The following is a 21,111-nucleotide window of genomic DNA, read 5'->3' as shown; positions in this document are numbered from 1 at the left end:
TAACACGAAGAAACATGCGTTATCCCTACATGAATATTTATCCACATGCAAAGTTGTACACCCCCGCCCCCATCCCACCTCGCTCCTCCACCCAGTCACCCCCACCACCCCGATCTAACAACCTCCTCCTCCCCCCCCCCCCCCACCCAGCAACATTTATTTTCATTTTCCATCAATATTTATTATCATCATATCAACATGTGAAGTTTTTTACCCTCACCCGGTCACACACAATGTGTGTCACACCCCGCCCTCCCACCTCACCTACATACTTTTATTATGTACACTTAAAACATTCGTTTTCTGTTTACTTGATCCTGACTAATGCAATTATTTGCTTCTTAGTAACATCCTTAACTTTTTACCGGATACATTTCTTTGCTATTCCTCACCATTCGGCGGGGGATACCAATTCATCGAATTCGCTTGTTACTCATTGCAATTGAATATTATTCACACATGCCTTTCCATAGGTTCCATACTTTTTGCTATCATTTTGATGATATTATGTCCCTTTTTATACTTACGCGTTTTTATGCCCTTGCTAATACTTAATGTGTTGTGTATGACTTCTTTTTACATTGATATTCAAAAACCTCTGCATAAACATTCACTATAACAAGGCGATATGTCCCTTACAAAACCAGAGCCGTAACTCAAAAGGTCATTGTCGCTTAGTGTCCAGTCCTGATAATCTGCTATCAATGTACCATGCACTTATTTGTCCTAACATTATATCGCAGGGGCATCCCTGACCTACTGACACAGTGTAGGTTTATTACAAATTATGTTGGCGACTTTTAGAGAGTAAGTATCTCAGTAACTTCACGTCCAACACTTACCTTGTCGCCATGGTAGTGTCAACTGCACGACATATGTCCCATACTGTAGCTCTTGCTTTCATTATGGATGAAATTATGCCTTTTTTTGTACCTAGCCATTTTTTCAACAATATTTTGTCCGCAATTGCCAGCGAGTTAGTATCTCAGTAACTACACATCACAACCATAATACTCACACACTTCGTCGTCATAGTAATAGCCACCGAATGACATATTGCTTTCATTTTGATGAAATAGTACTCATTTTGTAATTGAACCATAACCATATTGTTTAATGCTTCCGCCATTAAACCTTTAGGACCACACTCCATTTTAACAGTCACAGGACTATATAGATAGCTGAACGAACAACAACAAACATTTAAACTTTTTGAGCATTTTGTTTTCAGAAAGTTAATAACGTGTCGCTCATTTAGAGTATTTGCACACTATTTCGGTTACTGTTGTTAAAAACTTCCATTACTCACAGTTTAATGTAGAAAGTATACGTTGTATTGAATAATGACAAAAGCAGTGAAATTCCGCAGTAATTATGTTTGACGTCGTGGAGTGAAATAAAGCAATGGCATGATTTTAGAAATGTAGATCGTTTTTCCATCGACTTCTATTATAACATGACATGTACGGCTTTCCATAAATTGAAACATCAATATCTTATCACATTTTTCAAGAACTACATTAGTTCCACCAAAATAGCGGACGAAAAAAAGATTAATGATACTTTGAGGTGTTTTTTTTTTTCACGTGAATGATATGACTCCCTGTTTACAACGTTGGTCGCAGAAACGTGTTTCATGAAACTTTTTTTCAATGCACATCAAAGGTAGTAAATATTGTCAAAATGTATAATACAAAATTGTAAACGCAGTAAAAATGTTGACTTTGAAAACAAATCACTGTTTGGGTGTATATTTGACTATTCAGATCGTACTAAATATGACCTTATTGCCAGTTATACGTTTATCTTATAAACAATAAGTTCCCCGTACATTTTAGCTTGTCTGATTTTTGAAAAACATCTACGAGGTAATGATGTCACTTGATCGTCGTCGTCGGCGTTGGTTAAACTTCCTCTCTCAAAAACTATAATCCCTATAGGAGAGATCGCCGTGACGTCACGCGTTAACATCTGTTTATCTGGTGGTTGGCAAAACAAATGATTTTAACACCGTTTGCGTATTGAATCAGAATTTTTAATTTTTAATAACTTTTTTGCTCATTTATGGATTTTCAAAATTCAAAAAGATTTGAAATACTAACAATCTTCATATTTTTGTGTCCAAATATCTTTTTTCAATGAATAACCGTTTTAAATGACATATAATTTTAAAAGCGGCGTAGTGATTTTCACAACCTTTAGAAAAACAGTGTAAGTTAAGCGTTCATAATTAATCCATTTTATTTCGAAATAACAATTAAAAGTAATCAATAAATTGCTTGTTTTATAACCTTTCCATTGATCAAAAAATTATTTATGTAATTTGTGTTTTAAGAAAGTTTAGACCGTTAGAAAAACATCATGTTTACAAAAAACATGGACGGTCGGCTTCTGCCCACCCGATCACTGTCTTATCAGTTCTAAAAATAGAATTTGTATACAAACACGATCTCTCCTATAGCTTTGAAACTTTGCACACTTGTTTCTCATCATTGGATGACTAGGTAGGTCAAGAGCCATAACTCTGATAAGAATTTCGTTAGAATTATGTCTCCTTTTGTACCAAGAAAATTTGATTGATTTTCTTGGTTAAAATTTTTGTTTAGGTCTACTACCCAGAAACTATAAGGGTTACAGTTTTGAGACTTTCCACACTTATTTGTCATCATTAAATTAATAATAAGACCAAGAACTATAATTCTAACTTGCATTTTGTCAGAATTATGGCCCTTTATGTACTTAGAAAATTTTAATTTATTGGGTTTTTTTTAGGTCCGCTTTACTTGAATACTATAAGAACACTACCTTTGAAACTTTGCAGACTTGTTTATCATCATTATTTGGGCCATATATAAGCCGATTATGCATTTTGTATGAATTATGGCCCGTTAGGTACTTAGAAAATTTGAATTTCTGTTTTTAGGTCCACTTTCAGAGTTGTTGCTTTGAAACCTTGTACACTTGTTTATTACCATTAGTTTAGTAAGTAGGTCTAGAACCATAACTCACTCTTGCATTTTGCCAGAATTATGGGTCTTTCTAACTTAGAAAATTAGTATTTCTTAGTTGTTTTTGTGTAAATTCACTTTTCTTGAATACTTACTATAGCTTTGAAACTTCATACATTTTTATACCACCACATTTATGTGGGGAGAGGTGGGGCGTATACCGTTAGTTCTGTTCGTACGTCCATATGTCACAAAATCTTGTGTGTCCAACTTCTCCCACACTTTTGCCTGATTTGGTTCAAACTTTCACATCTGAACAAGCTTGATGTGCAGATGTCCATAAAAATGTCCGCGGGTACGATCATCTAGCGAAGCAGTGTTATCCCTTATAAATTCTGCTTTGAATATTTTTACTGCAGCTATGGCCTTTGGATAGTTTTGCAATAAAGAATATAGAGAAAAATCACGTGTGTCCAACTCCTCAAACATTATTGAAAGAATATACTTGAAACAATCACGGATGAAGGACCTTGATGTGAAGGTGACCATATATTATGGACTTTTTTCAGTGACTATTTTTTTCAAGAATTATGACCCTTTTATTTCACAAAATAGGCAATAGTTAAGAAATTGTGTGTGTTCAACTCCTTATACATTTTTTGAAGGGATGGATTCAAAGTTGTTCAGATGCACAAACTTATCTGAATACAATTTGCTTCAAACTTTTAGTCGGACATCCTTCGTGTGAAGGTGATCTGTACTAAAAACTTTGCTAATTAGAGGATGTCTCAGTTTGTGGGGGTATCCGTGTCCTATGGACACAATTCTACTTTTGTCATTAGTTAAGATGAGTAAGAAGGCCGAGAACCATAACTCTTTTCTTGCATATTGTCCAAGCCTTACAGACAAGTAATTGCACCCGCAAGCGGAGCCTTTATTTGAATTGGAGGTCTCGGACCTAGAAAGGAATATTTCCTATCATATTTCTTCATTTTCTATAGATTTATTTAAGCATGACTTAATACCAAACACTTTACAACGTTTCATCAAGAAGTATATGTACACCCCTAGATTTAGACCTTTTCATCTTTTTATATCAAATTTTCGGAAACGTTAATGTTACTGATTGGACGCTGATGTATGACACATTCCGTACGAAATTGAAACAAAGGCTATTAACTTGGAACATTTTCTGGCATTACTGAGTTAAATGAGCCTTATTGCTAAAAATAATAGACACACTTGGCAAATTATAAGGCCAAATTAACCAAAGTCAGGTTTTCGCTCTAATGTAGCTTACAAGCTACCAGTATTTGTTTTCTTGTTAACGTCCTTGACGGCATTCCATAATAGAGCAATTGAAATAATATTTCAGTAATTACACATACTTTTAGTATGTCTAGAGATAAACAAACTTATTTTTAGAGCATTTATTGGTATTCTGTCTGTAAAGCCTTAGTAAGAACGCAGGTGTTGTTTGGTTTAGATACATGTAATATTTTAACGCAAAGGAAAATTCATTAAATTCACTGTGCGTTTTGAATCGTTTTGATTTTGCATTTGCATGAATTGTTCATCACAATTTAAAGTAATTCTGGCTACGAGGACATTAAGTATATTTTGTCACTAGGGTTCTGAATTCAAGACATTGACTACGTGTATATTTAAAAGCGTGAAGCAATCCCTGCTTGCTCCATCTCCTATTGATTATGCACACACTTTTGAAACCTTACTATCCATGACCTTAATACTGTAAATTACTGTAGTGACACTTGGCATACTGTTGAGACACTGAAACATTCCTACACCAAGGGCACAACTACTGGCGTACCGTTTACCAGCAGCGGAAACAGGAAAACATGTTGGTTGCGAAGAAGTGTTCTCTCTAACAAGTAGCCGCGGATACGATCACTCGGCGAGGCATTGTTATCCCGAACAAATAGCAGCAGGTACGATCTCTTGGCGAGGAAGTGCTATGCCGAACAAGTAGCCGTAGATACGATCACTTGGCGAGGTAGTGTTATCTGGAACAAATAGCCGCAGAAACGATCACTTAGCGAGGCAGTTTTATCCCGAACAAGTAGCCACAGATACGATCACTTGGGGAGGCAATGTTATCTGGAACAAACAGCCGCAGGTATGATCACTTTGCGAGGCAAAGTTGTCTGGAACAAACAGCCGCAGATACGATCACTTTGCGAGGCAGTGTTATCTCGAACAAGTAGCCGCCGGTACGATCACTTGGCGAGGCCGTGTTATCCCGAACAAGTAGCCACATATACGATCATTGTCGACGCAGTGTCATCTCGAACAAATAGTCGTAGATACGATCACTTGGCGAGGCAGTATTATCTCGAACAAGTAGCCGCGAAAACAATCACCTATTGATTTGTTTGTTTGTTTGTTTTGGATTTAACGCCGTTTTTCAACAGTATTTCAGTCATGTAACGGCGGGCAGTTAACCTAACCAGTATTCCTGGATTCTGTACCAGAGTACAAACCTGGGGCCGTATTCATAAAGCATCTTAAGTATAAGTATAAGAAATTGATTATTTACAATCGAACTCGCTTTATACGAACTCATCCGGACCTGGGAAATGTGTTCGTATCAAATGAAATTCGTATGAATGAATGTATGACTCCCCGGATAATTTGTCCGAGCAAGTTGGGCAGTATCACCGGTAACATCGGTAAATATATTCCGATATATGGAAGTAGTTAGTAGTTTTAAAATGTTTAAGTTAATTCATTCAGATACAATGAAATTACTCAACAAAAGTCATACTTAAAAACGTAAAACTATATGAATTTAGATTTTAACATGCGGTCTAGGTCCAAAGCGCCAACTTCTATTCACTGCCAAGATTATTCCTATTATGGAGCGTGTACTAAATAATCATTCTTTAAGTTAGAGGGATAAAAGTTTGTAAGAAGACGTCAATAATGCGTTGAAAATTATTTACACCTCTTTAAATCATGACCTGTCAATTAAGTATTTTTTTTTATTTTGACGTCATGCACAAAGGACCGAGTATTTGTTTTTGAATAAGTGTGAACTACTCAATTGTCCAATAACCACGCGGCACAATATTAACATTATTATTATTTTCAACACTTCTTATTTGCCTTGATTGAATATTAGCACTGAAAAGTTTCAAGCTATTAAATATTCTACGTAACAAGGGCGAAATGGCCGCCGACTTCTTAAATTAATTCGTATCAAAAGATAGAAAATTATAACATTTAACCTAACTGGGACTTCCAAATGTATTCGTATCTACCGATTATTCGTATAAAGCGAGTTCGCTATTACCGAAATAATTTTACAAGGAAATAGAAGGACTCGGCCGGGGAATTCGGATTTTGTTTGTTTTACCCGAAAATTCGTATCAAGCGAGTTCGTATTAAGTGGACTGGACTGTACTTAAGTATTACTTAGGTAAGAAATTTATTTTACTTAAGTATATTTGTTATTCATAAAATAACTTAATAAGTTATTCTTGGCTTTTCTTGTGGACGAAAACATTATAAATAAAAGACAACATTAATTTCAGACAGATACAACATGCACAATTATGTTTAAAGTGCTTATATCTGAAAAACAACACTTTAATCGTACTCACGATGCCTTTTTGTTTCTGACTTAAGTCATTTCTTACCTATCTTAAGTTTAAGCTGTTTTATGAAATTATGAACAGGACTTTTTACTTAGACTTAAGCTGAAATCACCACAACTTAAGTAAAATCTTCAACTTAAGTCAAAACTTATACTTAAGATGCTTTATGAATACGGCCCCAGTTCTCCGCAAGTAACTGCCAACGTTCCCACATGAATTATCAGAGGTGGAGGACGAATGATTTATCAAATCGTCACGGAGAACATACGCCCCGCCCGGGATTCGAACTAGCGACCCCGCGATCCGTAGACCAACGCTCTCCCTACTGAGCTAAGCGGGCGGGCTGTCACCTATTGAGGCAGTGTTCTCACTTATAAATAGCCGCAGATACGAGGCAGTGTTCTCTGCAATAAATAGTTGCAGATACGATTACATGGCGAGGCATTGTTCTCTCGAACAAATAGCCGCGGTATGATCACCTGCCGGACAGTGTTCATACTAACAGATAAACGAGGGTATGATCACGTGGCGTGGCAGTGTTCTCTCTAACAAATAGCCACGTATACGATCATCTGGTGAGGCATAGTTGACTCTAAGAAACAGCCGCGAATACGATCACCTGGCGAGGCAGTGTTCTGACTAACAAGTAGCCGCGGATACGAGGCAGTGTTCTCTCGAACAAATAGCCGCGGATATGATCACCTGTCGAGGCGGTGTTCACACCAACAAATAGTTAATTTGTTAGTGTGATTGTTAGATCACGCGGCTAGGTAGTGTTCTCTTTAACAAATAGCCACGTATACGATCACCTGGCGAGGCAGTGTTGCCTCTAACAAATAGTAGCAAATACGATCTACTGGTGAGGCAGTGTTCTCTATAACAAGTAGCTGCGTGTACGATCACTTGGCGAAGCAGTGTATATACTAATGAATAGTCGTGGATACGATCACTTGGCGTGGCAGTGTTCTCACTAATAAATAGCCGCGGGTATGATCACTTGGCGAGGCAGTGTTCTCCCTAATAATTAGTCGCAGGTACGATCAATTGGCGATCCCTTATGAATAGCCATGGGTACGATTATTTGGCAAGGCAGTGTTCTTCATTACAAATAACCGCGGGTACGATCACTCGGTGAGGCAGAGATCTTCCTAATAAACAGGCGCAATTACGCTTACAAATAGCCGCGGGTACGATCACTCATCGGGGCAGTGTTCTCCCTTAAAATAGCCGCCGGTTCGTTCACTTGGCGAGATAGTGTTTTTCCAAATTAATAACCGCAAGAACGCTAACAAATAACCGCGAGTACGATCACCAAGAGAGACAGTGTTCTCCCTAATATCTAGCCGCGGGTACGATCATCTAGCGAAGTAGTGTTATCCCTTATAAATAGCCGCGGGTACGATCACCTGGTGAGGTAGTGTTCTCCCTAATAAATTACCGCTGATACGATCACGTGGCGAAAAACAGTTTTCTCCCTTATGAATAGCCGCGAGTTCGATCCCTAACAAATACACGCAAATACGAACACCTGGCAACACAGTGTTCTCACTAACAAAATTAATATCATTGTGTACGATCACCTTGCCTGATAGTGTTCTCTCAAACAAATAGCCGCGGTTACGATCACCTGGCGAGGAGGTGTTTTCCCTTATAAATAGCCGTGGGTACGATCGCTTAGTGAGACAGTGTTCTCCCAAATAAATAACCCCGGTCACGATCAATCATTTTGCGATAAGTGTCTTCCTTACAAATAGCCGCGGATACGATCACCTAGCGGGACAGTTTTCTCACTTACACATATCATTGGGTACGATCATTTGGCCAGACATTGTTCTCTCGAACAAAAAGCCGCAGATACGTTCACCTGGCGAGGAGATGTTCTCCCTTATAAATAGCTGTGGGTACGATCACTTGGCGAGGCAGTGTTCTCACTAAGTAATAGCCTGGAGTACGATCACTAGACGAGTCAGTGTTCTCTCTAACAAATAGCCGCGAATACGATCATGCGACGCAGCAGTGTTCTCACTAACAAATAGCCGCGGCTACGATCACTTGGCGAGGCAGTGTAGTAGCGGGTACGATCACTTGGCGAGGCAGTGTTCTCACTAACAAAGAGCCGCGGGTATGATAATTCAGCGAGGCAGTGTTCACCCTAATAAATAGCCGCGGGAACGATCACTAGGCGAGGCAGTGTTCCCCATAATAAATAACCGCGGGTATGATCATTTGGCGAGACTGTCGTTTCCTTACTAAATAGCCACGGGAACGATCACTTTGCAATGCTGTATTCGCCCTAACAAATAGCCAAATAGCCGCGGGTGAGGCATTGTCTCCCGAATAAATAGCCGCATGTAGGCTAACAAATAGCCGCTGGTACAATCACTTAGCGAGGCAGTCTTCTCCCTAATCTGTAGCAATGGGTCCAATCACCTGGCGAGAAAGTGTTCTCCCTAATAAATAGCCACAGGTACGATCGCATGGTGAGACAATGTTTTCACTAATAAATAGCCGCGGAAACGATGTCTTGGTGAGGCAGTATTCTCCCTGATAAATAGCCAAGGGTACGCTAACAAATAGTCGCGGGTACGATCACTTGGCGAGGTAGTGCTTTCTCTAATAAATAGCCGCGGTTATGTTCACCTGGCCTGGCGAGACAGTGTTCGCCCTTATAAATAACCGCAGGTACGATCACTTAGCGAGACAGTGTTCACCCTAATGAATAGCCGCGGGTACGATCATTTGGCGAGACAGTGTTCTCCTTTATAAATAACCGCGGGTACGATCACTTGGCAATACAGTTTTCTCCCTTCTATTTAGCCGCGGATACGATCATTTGGCGGGACAGTGTTGTAGCCGCGGGTACGATCACCTGGCGAGACAGATTTCTCCCTTCTAAATAGCCGCGGATACTAGAAACCATTTCGATGCCGAAGGCGACTCTGACCTTGTTGTTTTATATACTGATCTGACAAAAGATATTTTGAAAATATGTAAGCGCATTTACAGGCGAGCAGTTGGTTATTGTAGTCGAATCAGTAACCATGTTATAAGTCACTTGTTTAACTCACTCATAATTCACTTACACAAGTCTAATGTATGAATTTCAGGCCCTTCCCCAGAAATGTTTTTAAGGCGCTTGGGTAAAGTTTGTGTGGCGGGATAAGGGGTGGGTGCGGGAGGTTTTTTTTAAGTATACCATATGCAAAAAAACACAACAACATGTATTTCATTACTTCTACATTTTCACATAATCATATAACCATCAATATATCATATACACTACACAGATGTCCACTTCTTTTATAAGTATTTTCGAACAAAACATATGTCCTTCCACTTCTTTTGTACTAACACTAACAACACATAGGCATTTTTTTTCATATGTCTGTCTTTGGCACTGTGCCATTCCTTTACTGCATCACTGAAATTAAAGTCATTCATTTTTGTCCCTGCATGGACACCATGAGTAAGGCATTAAGCACTTTCATGCTCACTGGTGAATGGTGGGTGGTCTTTACACATTCAACTGCTGAAACCTCTCTCACAATCTGAAAGTACAAAAAAAAGTATTTGTTATTTTCCCAGAGCAAGGATAACCAAGGATGGATTTATATTGTTAAATTTCCTAAGATTTGACATTTATCTTGTGTTCTTCTGCACAATGAATTGCAACAGTATTTCTGTTAAATATTTGTGGGTGTTAACAACACCATTGCAGCTTATTTTACACACAGAAGCAGGTTCTGTATTTCAAGTTTAACTACATTGTATGTATTTTACTGCAAGCAGCAAGTTTCAGAAAGAACATGTATACACACCAGCTGTGGAGGTTGGTAGACGTAGTCCCACTGTAGCGACTTTGCACAGGTTTGGGTGAGACTTGGACAGATTACCAATAATCCACTCCATTGTGCTCAAGGTGTTCATCTGTGGTAAGGGTGGCTTTCGCCTGTGCCCATTCAATAACCGTCCAGTCTTCTTCAAGGGAGAAGTGTGATGAAAGAGCCTGAAATGAAACATAAGTTACAATGACATGTTTCAATGACTTGACAAAATGAATCATAACTTTTTTGTTGTTGATAAGTTTCTTGTTTTCTTTTTCTTCTAAAATTCTTTAGAGCATACTGGTTGGGAACCATTTTCCGGACACATTTTCATATTTCGGCTCCATTATTCTCTAAAAAAATATTTGACATAAATGAAGCCCACACTGCACAAACTTCAGCTCCTTCGTCATCCAATGTTGTAATCAGTATCGCGTTGTGACGTAAAATATGGGTTCCATGGGGCCTCAAATGGGGCCACTAAAATAAGTTATTTTTCCCGTCAGGTAAACCAGTATCCGGACAAATATTTTGACGGTGTTTTGTTGTACATTTGATATCAAAATAAGTAATTAAACTATTTCTACACATGCTTTTATCATTCATCTCTTCAAAATTGCACATGAAAGATAACCCGACGTTCAATAGCAGCTACGAAAGCAAACCGAGGTTGACTATAAAAAAACTCGAATTTCGTCTTATACGAATTCTTGATAATTCCAATAGATATAGAATAAAATAAGTTAAAAAATCGACAGCCCTGCATTTTACGTAACTTTTAGCGTGAAATTAAAAGTAGAACATGTTATCAGCAGACAATCATTATGTAGTTTGATTATTTCTTCCCCACTTGATACCTCGGCATGTGTGAACTACTGCGCATGCGCAATGCTATCTTCATGCCCCGTTAAGACAGAAAGTTGTTTTGTAAACGCAGGTGAGTTATCATCAAAAACCCAAACATTATACAGCCTTATAAGATAGTGGTTTGCTGTAGACATGAAAAACAAACCTCTAAATGATCTAGATGAAACAATTACACGAATAACAACAAAATAAAGCGGATATTACATGTGTCCGGAAACTGGTCCTGTCCGGAAAGTGGTTCCCAACCAGTACATGATGCTGGGTCAAGTGTGAGCAGTAACTGTTTTCAATGTTCAGACTCCTCTGACCTTGGCCTTTGACTTACTGACCCCCAATAAATCATAAGGCATAAGGTTCTTGTTCGACTGGTTCTCAAGTTGTTCAGGTCCCAATAACCTTTACCTTTACCTATTGGCCCCAAAAACAAAAGGGTTATCTACTTTATAAGCCAAAAATTTCTATCAAGTTTGAAGATTCAGGGTCAAGTGCCTCTCAAGTTACCTTGAAGAAATAGTTTTCAAAGTTCAGGTCCCTGTGACCTTGACCTTTGCCCTGATCCCAAAAACAATAAAGACACCTACCTAATCGAAGATTCTGGGTCAAGTGGTTCTCAAGTTATTGAGCGGAAATCGTTTGCACGGTTCAGACCCCTGTGATCTTGACCTTTGACTTAATGACCCCCAAAAACAATAAGGGTCATTTACTTCATAAGTCCAATCATCCTATCAAGTTTGAAGGTCCTGGGTCAAGTCTTTCTCAAGTTACCATGTATAAATTGTGTTCAATGTCAGGTGTCTCTAACATTGACCTTTCGATCTACTTCATGATCTCAGTATGCTACCAAACTTGAATTTCTGGATCAAGTGGTTCTCAGGTTATTGAGCGGAAACCGTTCGCTCTTCTGACAGGCGGGCCGACGCGACCGACATGTGCAAAGCAATATACCCTCACTTCTCCCAAGGTTGGGGGAGTGCATAACAGGCCTAGATACGATTACCTGGCGAATCAGTGTTCGCCGCGGATACGCTCACCTAGCGAGGCAATGTTCGCCGTTTGTACGACCACCTGGTGAGGCTGTGTTCGGCGTTGGTACGATCACCTGGCGAGGCTGTGCTCGCCGTGGGTACGATCACTTAGCGACGTAGTTTCGTTCCTAGCAAATAACCATGGGTTAGGTTACGCGGTGAAGCAGTCTATTCTCTAACAAATAACCGTGGATACGATCACTTGGCGAAGCAGTATTCTCCCCCAACTAAAAGGCGCGAGCGAGATAACCTGACGAGGCAGTGTTCTGTCGAGCAAATAGCCGTGCGTACAATCACCAGGCGGGACAGTGTTCTCTCGAACAAATAGACGTGGGTTCGATCATCTGGCGAGGCAGTGTTCTCTTGAGCAAATAGCCATTGGAACAATCACCTAGCGAGGCAGTGTTCTCTCGAACAAATAGCCGTGGGTACAATCACCTGGCGAGGCAGTGTTTTCTCAAGCAATAGCCACGGGTACGATCACCTGGCGAGGAAGAGTTCTTTCGAGGAAATGGCTGTGGGTACGATCATCTGGCAAGGAAGTGTTCTCTCGAGCAAATAGCTGTGGGTACGATCATCTGGCGAGACAGTGTTTTCTCAAGCAAATAGCCGCGGGTACGATCACCTGGCGAAGCAATCTTCTTTCGAGGAAATGGCCATAGGTACGATCATCTGGCGAGGCAGTATTCTCTCGAACAATTAGCTGTGGGTACGATCATCTGGCGAGGCAGCGTTCTCTCGAACAAATATCTATGGGTACGATCACCTAACGAGACAGTGTTCTCTCGAACAATTAGCCGTGGGTACGATCATCTGGCGAGGCAGTGTTCTCTGGAACAAATAGCCGTGGGTACGATCACCTGGCGAGGCAGTGTTCTCTCGAACAAATAGCTGTGGGTACGATCACCTGGCGAGGCAGCGTTCTCTCGAACAAATATCTATGGGTACGATCACCTAACGAGACAGTGTTCTCTCGAACAATTAGCCGTGGGTACGATCATCTGGCGAGGCAGTGTTCTCTCGAACAAATAGCCGTGGGTACGATCACCTGGCGAGGCAGTGTTCTCTCGAACAAATAGCTGTGGGTACGATCACCTGGCGAGGCAGTGTTCTCTCGAACAAATAGCTGTGGGTACGATCACCTGGCGAGGCAGTGTTCTCTCGAACAAATGGCCGTGGTACGATCGCATTGCGAGGCAGTGTTCCCTCAAGCAAATAGCTGTGAGGTACGATCACCTGGCGAGACAGTGTTCTCTCGAGCAAATAGCCGCGGGTACGATCACCTGGCGAGGCAGTGTTCTTTCGAGCAAATGGCTGTGGGTACGATCATCTGGCGAGGCAATGTTCTCTCGAGCAAATAGCTGTGGGTACGATCACCTGGCGTGGCAGTGTTTTCTCAAGCAAATAGCCGCGGGTACGATCACCTGGCGAAGCAATCTTCTTTCGAGGAAATGGCCATAGGTACGATCATCTGGCGAGGCAGTATTCTCTCGAACAATAAGCCGTGGATACGATCATCTGGCGAGGCAGTGTTCTCTCTAGCAAATAGCTATGGGTACGATCATCTGGCGAGGCAGTGTTCTCTCGAACCTTTAGCCGTGCGTACGATCATCTGGCGAGGTAGTGTTCTCTCGAACAAATAGCCGTGGGTACGATCATCTGGCGAGGAAGTGTTCTCTCGAGCAAATAGCCGTGATTACGATCACCTGGCGAGACAGTAGTCTCTCGAACAAATAGCCGAGGGTACGATCACTTGGCGTGACAGTGTTCTCTCGAGCAAATAGTCGAGGGTACGATCATCTGGCGAGGCAGTGTTCTCCCGAGCAAATACCAGTGGGTACGATCTCTTGGCGTGTCAGTGTTCTCTCGAGAAAATAGCCGTGGGTACGATCACTTGGCGTGACAGTGTTCTCTCGAGAAGATAGCCGTGGGAACGATCACCTGGCGTGGCAGTGTTCTCTCGAACAAATTGTCGCGTTTACGATCACCTTGCAAGGCAGTGCTCTCTCGAACAAATAGCCGTGGTACGATCATCTGGCGAGGCAGTGTTCTCTCGAGCAAATAGCCGCGGGTACGATCACCTAGCAATGTGGGGTTCTTTCGAAAAAATAGCTGCGGGTACGATCACTTGGCGAGGCAGTCTTCTCTCGAGGAAATAGCCGTGGGTAATATCACTTGGCGTGACAGTGTTCTCTCGAGCAAATAGCCGTTGGTACGATCGCCTAGTGAGACAGTGTTCGCTCGAAAAAATACCCGCGGGTACCATCACCAGGCGAGGCAGTGTTCTCTCGAGCAAATGAACGTGGGTACGATCGCCTGGCGAGGCAGTGTTCCCTCAAGCAAATAGCCGTGGGGTACGATCACCTGGCGAGACAGTGTTCTCTCGAGCAAATAGCCGTCGGGTACGATCACCTGGCGAGACAGTAGTCTCTCGAACAAATGGCCGTGGATACGATCACCTGGTGAGGCAGTGTTCTATCGAGCAAATAGCCATGGGTACGATTACCTGGCCTGGCGAAGCAGTGTTCTCTCGAAAAAATAGCCGCTGGTACAATCACCTGGCGAGGAAGTATTCTCCTGAACAAATAGCGGTGGCTACGGTCACCTGGCGAGGCAGTGTTCTCTCGATACAAATAGCGGTGGCTACGGTCACCTGGCGAGAATCTACTTTCCAGATTTTATTTACTTCACAACAGCGGGTGTTAAGTGCTGTGTGGCGGCCGTAAAATGTCGCCCCGACTTCGTCTCAGTGTTGTTATATTTTCTGGTCCTTCGGGATCATTGATTTCAACTCATTTAGATTTGAAGATTGAATACCGCTTAAGCCGGTGCTAGGGGGCGTGGGCAGTGTTGCATTTTCCATTACTGCCCATGAACAGACTCATTCAAACCGAGTCTGCAATTTTCACTGTTTGCCTTGTTCTCGGTGCTTCCGAGGGATCTACTTTCCAGATTTTATTCTCTCGAACATATAGTCGCGGGTACGATCATCTGGCGAGGCAGTGTTTTCTTGATCAAATAGCCGTGGGTACGATCACCTGGCGAGGCAGTGTTCTCTCGATACAAATAGCCGCGGGTACGATCATCTGGCGAGGCAGTGTTTTCTCGATCAAATAGCCGTGGGTACGATCACCTGGCGAGGCAGTGTTCTATCGAGCAAATAGTCATGGGTACGATCCCTGGCGATGCAGTGTTCTCTCGAACATATAGTCGCGGATACGCTCACCTGGCGAGGCAGTGTGCTCACTATCAAATAACCATGGTAACGATCACTTTGTGAGGCAGTGTCTTCCGTAGACAATATGTTGGATGTATATTTTCTTTATTTCCTTTCATGCTTTAGTAAGTCAGCATTTTTAGCGTGTCAGAATGCCTTGATAACTTCGCTTGCCCTGCTGGTTAATTGCACCATTGTTAATCACTTAAATGTAAATCTGCCTTCTGTTTTTTTAACATTGTTTCAATCATAAAATACTGTGTTCAGCCCACGCTGTTACAGAATATAAAAAGCAATTGCGCATGCACGACTATTTCGGTCAGTTTGTCTTGATGGCTTACCTTGCCAGAACGTATCGTTTTATCTTGCCTTAATAACCCTTTACTGCAGCTGTTTTCAGCTGCAAAGCACATTTTTAATCTATTCATTGATCAAACTAAACAGCATGGCTTGCATGACCATATCAATGTGACCGAAGCTGAAAGCAAAAGTACACACTCCTTTTGAGGTTTTGCTCGACTGCGTTAGCTGTAGACAAATATAAAAAGACGATGACAACGATTGTTTCGTTATTCCATTGATATAGTTTGGACCTTATACCAGTTAAACGTGCAAAATGTTTGTTGTGTTTAACATTGGTTGGGCTCTGCCAATATTTATTATGATAAACGGAGCACATTGTTCAAATGCTTTTGAAGATGATGTTTCGTTTCAGTTGGCATGGAGCTCAAAGTACAGATATCATAATCGTCTAATTGATTTTCTTCTTTTTTATTGTCCTTCCTTCTTTTCTTTCTTGATTTACCTTATTACATAATTACGTAATGTTGAATGTTGAACAAAATATTAAAAACTTTTTATAGTTTGTTCAGCAGCCGCGAATAAATTTTATATTAAATCATTAATTTAGCTAGTTTGTTACAGTGTAAAAAAGGTGTTGGCTGCTATGAAGAATTACTATAAAACAAAAATCTTTGTCCGTTTTGTTGCAGTGTTGTAGAGCCAGAAATGCATGTCATTTCTACAATGTCAAGTGTATGTTTTTGCCAGAAACTGCTTTTTACAAAAAATTAATTTTATTGCCAGAAACTGCTTATTACAAAAATTTAATTTGATTGCCAGAAACTGCTTAATACAAAATTTAATTTAATTGCCAGAAACTGCTTATTAAAAAAAGATTCTATTGTTAGGAATTTGCCTGAATAATACAGAAAAAACTTGCGCAATTATTTACACATCCTAATTTGATACCAGTTCTTGGAAAAACCTGCTGCAAAATATGAAAACATAGAAATAATGTAATGTAAAGTAAAATAGGAGTAATACGTTCTGATTTGTTAAGAACAGATGTATCCTCGCTATTTTGCATAATATTATACCGATGAAATACGGTTTCTCGAATTCCAAAGGATGGGGCTTTTACTTCCAGATAACCCAAATTCGTGTTTAAATAATATATTTTGTTCATGTGTTTTCAGGACGGGACTTGAAAATGTCTTCGAGATATCGAGTTTCAACTGTATTTTTATCAGATCATGGTATAGCTTCTTTTTACGGAATGTTTCAGATTTTACTAACATAAGCTTGTACCTTATTATTTCAGTCCCTTCCCTTTCAAAATGATGGAAAGATTTCATACCAACCTGATTGGTACAGATACCTGCATTGTAGTACCGCACCTGTCAAAACACACTCAATCTTATATAATGCTTTTGAATGAGTTTTTAGGCACATTCGAATAAATCTTTGTGTCATGATTAATACACACGCCATACTTACAGTTAATGTAAATGCTTATGTTCAATAGTTCGTATAGTGACAAAGTCCCTTACAGGTCTTAAAAAAATGGCAATGTGAATGTATTAGTGATATAAATTTAACATTATTATACCTCTCTTTTTGCCTACAATGATCAAATCCAATCACCCGAGAAAGAGATATTTTGACTATCAAAAACATTTTCAACCTTTTCGACACGTGACCAAGTGAAAGTGACTGTCAGGTCATGTGACCGCGCTGATATTTTGAATGTCATATAAAGGCAATTAACTGTTTCAATTTTTTAGCCATATGATTGCCTCCCTTGTGCACATATAGTAGTGACGTCACTATTCAGTGTGTACACAGGCGATTACCGCGGTAAAGACGAAACTGTTAAAGGTTATAACACACTAAATAGTTGCTGTTCTTTATTCCATATAAAACTGACCTATTTCCAATGACCGCAGCACACATCAGGACCCATTTTAAATTTCTGTAACTTACATTTTCTTGAAGAATATTGTCATTGCTAACTAAAAATAAAAAAAGTGGGGGTCATGTTTGATGCAAGAACAATAATTTCAGTCAAACACACAAACTGCAAAATCAGCTAAAAAATGAGACCCCAAATTATACTGGTGGTGTATGATCTAAGTTTCCATGAAAAATTTTGTCATGTTGTTATTTCATTATGAAAATGTTACCTACATGTCAAGCATAGATCTGTCATGTGATTTTAGCACAAAAAAAATGCAAAGAAAATAAGGAAAATAGCTCTACAGAGCAAAAAATCTGAGGACTATTTGTATCCGCCATTATGCGACTACCATTTTTTTTCGCGCCATTTTTCTATTTAGTGTCAGTAATTCGGTCAAAAACGTGCTTTCGGTCAGAGACCACCAATTCAAAGAAGTACAGGGAACTTACTGGGAATGAGGTAAGTGTATACCTGGGAATAAGGTAACGTCTGTGCGTTCTGATTGGTCAGTGATGTAAACAAACCCAGGAAGTGATTATTTTTTCAAAATTAATATTTTTTCACGCCATAATGTTATAATGTAAGTCTATGGGAAAATAATTGGTGGTCTCTAACCTATAATAGAGCTAAAACATGACTTTCGTCGGAAGTCATCACAGGTAATGTAAATGGCCACAAATCTGTTGTAAATGATGTAGAAAGACGTTTTCGTGCAAAAATAAGCGTGAAATTTTATTTTTTTTAAAATGTGGCCTCTTTTTTTAACAGGTGTGCCCATTTTAATCTGAGCTTTTGGGCCAAAAAGGATCATTTTTATCTCTGTAATGTTAGAGAATGATCAAAATTATTAGATCTTATTTCTATTTTTTACGGAATGAATCGTATTCCAGCTTCCAAGTCAAATCAAAAGCAGACAACTGAAATTTTCACGAAAAATTGCAATCTCACGACGACAGGGACTGAGTCTGGGAAGATAAATCGATAGGGGGTGACCTCAGTAAACTGTCCACATGTTTCTTAAAACTGAACATTTCTTGATGAAACTTTGTAAGACATTTGGTATTGGATCATGTTTCATAATATCACAGTAAGATTGGAAAATGTGATACGAAATATTCATCTATAGGTCAGAGACCACCAATTCAAAAAAGTACAGGGAACTTACTGGGAATGAGGTAAGTGTATACCTGGGAATAAGGTTACGTCTGTGCGTTCTAATTGGTCAGTGATGTAAACAAACACAGGAAGTGATTATTTTTTCAAAATTGATATTTTTCACTGCATTTACAGTACTTTATTATACATTTTGAGAAAATTTGCTACATTTTCTGTGTATTGAAAAAAAGTTTTATCAAACGAATTTCTCCCGCCATGTCAATGATGTAAACAGGGGGTCATCTCATTCACACGAAAATTACTTAAATAAAGTATCACTATTCATATGTTTTTCGACCGATATTTTGGTAGAACTAAGATAGTTCTTGAAAAACTTGTAATAAGATATACATGTTTAGATGTATGGAAGGCCGTACACGCCATAATGTTACAATGTAAGTCTATGGGAAAACAATTGGTGGTCTCTAACTTTCCGTGGTGTAGTCGAAAGAAGTCCCTAATAAATAAGATCCTAATTTTTTCCATTTTTCGCGCATTTGCGCGTAAATCGGGAGCCAAATGGGCATTATTTCACTGTGGAATGAATTTTACATAAAATAGGACACTTTTCCTGCTAATATTCGCATGTTTTCGAGTTGTTTACTTGAAAACGAAAGTAGGGTGTTTATTCTGCGGACCGCTGTCTGAATTGCGGCAATATGAGGGTACCTGACTTCAGTTGACTTGCATTTCACTGCATACTGTTCAACACCCCTTTTTCTTTTCGTTTTCTTGAAGCAAATGTATGGATATCTTGTGGAAAATAGGTCTACGACTAAGTGAAAATCTAGAAACTGTAACAAAATTGTTCTGAAGTAGCTGAATTTTATATGAAACAAAGAACAAGTTCTTTTATTGGTATATAGCCTAAATTAAATGAATTAAACACATTTTTAAACATTTTTATGTACTAATTTTTTTTCGGTATAATAAAATAGATATCATATGGCAGCGTGTGTGACACTGATATTGTCAACCCTCGAAACAGAATGTCACCACTCGACTTTAGCCTTGGGTGACATTCTGCCCTCGGGTTGACAATATCAATGTCACACACGCTGCCATATGATATTTATATATTGTTTGCATCATCTATGCACTTGGAAAAGACCGAAATAAAGAACGAAAACTGTAAATGAATTTAGTGTTTCAGATACATCGATTATCTATTTATTTAAAATTCACTTTATCTCCCTTTATTGAAAACAAGATTCGAAGAAATTATGCTACTATTTCATATTTTCAGCAAAACCTTCAACATTTATGACGAAGGCTTCAAACGTCGCGTGTATTGAAAAATCTATGATACAGTTTGAAAAGGTCCATACTAATGACGGTGACAATTTCAAACCCGTTCCAGGTATTTATATGGCTCCAGTCGACGGCATTTACGTCTTCAACCTTGCTGCAATTTTGTCCGACGGTGTATGTATTAACATATTCATGCCTTTAAACCAAGACCGACATATGAATTTATAGCTTCATTTTATTTTTTCTGATGTTAGTGTGAGTTTGAAAGGACTTGTAGCACAAAAAATAAACCGAGTATAAATGCAAATTACAACAGTAGACGAATACAATTTAGGCCACTGAACGCGAAAATTTGTAATAAAAAGGCAAAACCACAATTGTATGTTTTCAACATTATTCATTCAATCACTTTTATAAGCCGAATCTCAAATGCTGTCGTGTCATTTGATTGTATTACCAACGATAATTTGATGGCTTCTGTATATTTATAACTGTGATTGCACAACAGGGTAATTTTATGTTTACCATTCGGTACTCGAATTGACATTTCCTACACCTAGCCTTTAAAAAAGTTTTATACCCACAGAAGTGTTTACAATTTTCAGGTTGAACTTGGAATTTCACACAATGGCGATGTAGTCGGACAGGCAGATAGTGATATGAAGTCGACGACGGTTGTTATAGAGCTGAAAACTGAAGATACAATTTATGTTAAAGTTAATTTGACTCCAGAAATGCATTACTATCAAACTGCACATTCAGTGGGTTTCTGTTAACGGCGAAGACACAAACTGCATGTGCCGATTGAATACCCTTGTCGCAACATTTTCCAGAGATCGAGACAATCTTTTGTTTTAACATATCATTTTTGACATACAATGCAAATTGAATTGAGTTAGATTGAGGGTGTACAAGTAAATGACACATTTTTTGAGCTCTGACTAGATCGGAGAATTATGGAGTAAATC

General features: G+C 39.5%; 1 protein-coding gene across 1 annotated transcript; it reads left to right on the top strand.

Moving 5' to 3' along the window:
- Window positions 1-13,450: 13,450 nt before the first annotated feature.
- Window positions 13,451-20,904, top strand: LOC128554035 (uncharacterized; the record flags this gene model as incomplete). Its single annotated transcript, XM_053535247.1, has 3 exons — window positions 13,451-13,601; window positions 20,139-20,317; window positions 20,749-20,904. Coding segments are annotated over exons 1-3 (486 nt in total), but the record flags the coding sequence as incomplete, so codon positions are not given.
- Window positions 20,905-21,111: the final 207 nt, after the last annotated feature.

This window comes from Mercenaria mercenaria, unplaced genomic scaffold, assembly GCF_021730395.1.
Source record: "Mercenaria mercenaria strain notata unplaced genomic scaffold, MADL_Memer_1 contig_4665, whole genome shotgun sequence".
Lineage (NCBI taxonomy): Eukaryota > Metazoa > Mollusca > Bivalvia > Venerida > Veneridae > Mercenaria > Mercenaria mercenaria.
Note: the sequence above shows the minus strand (reverse complement) of the source record. Positions and strands in the feature narration are given on the sequence as shown.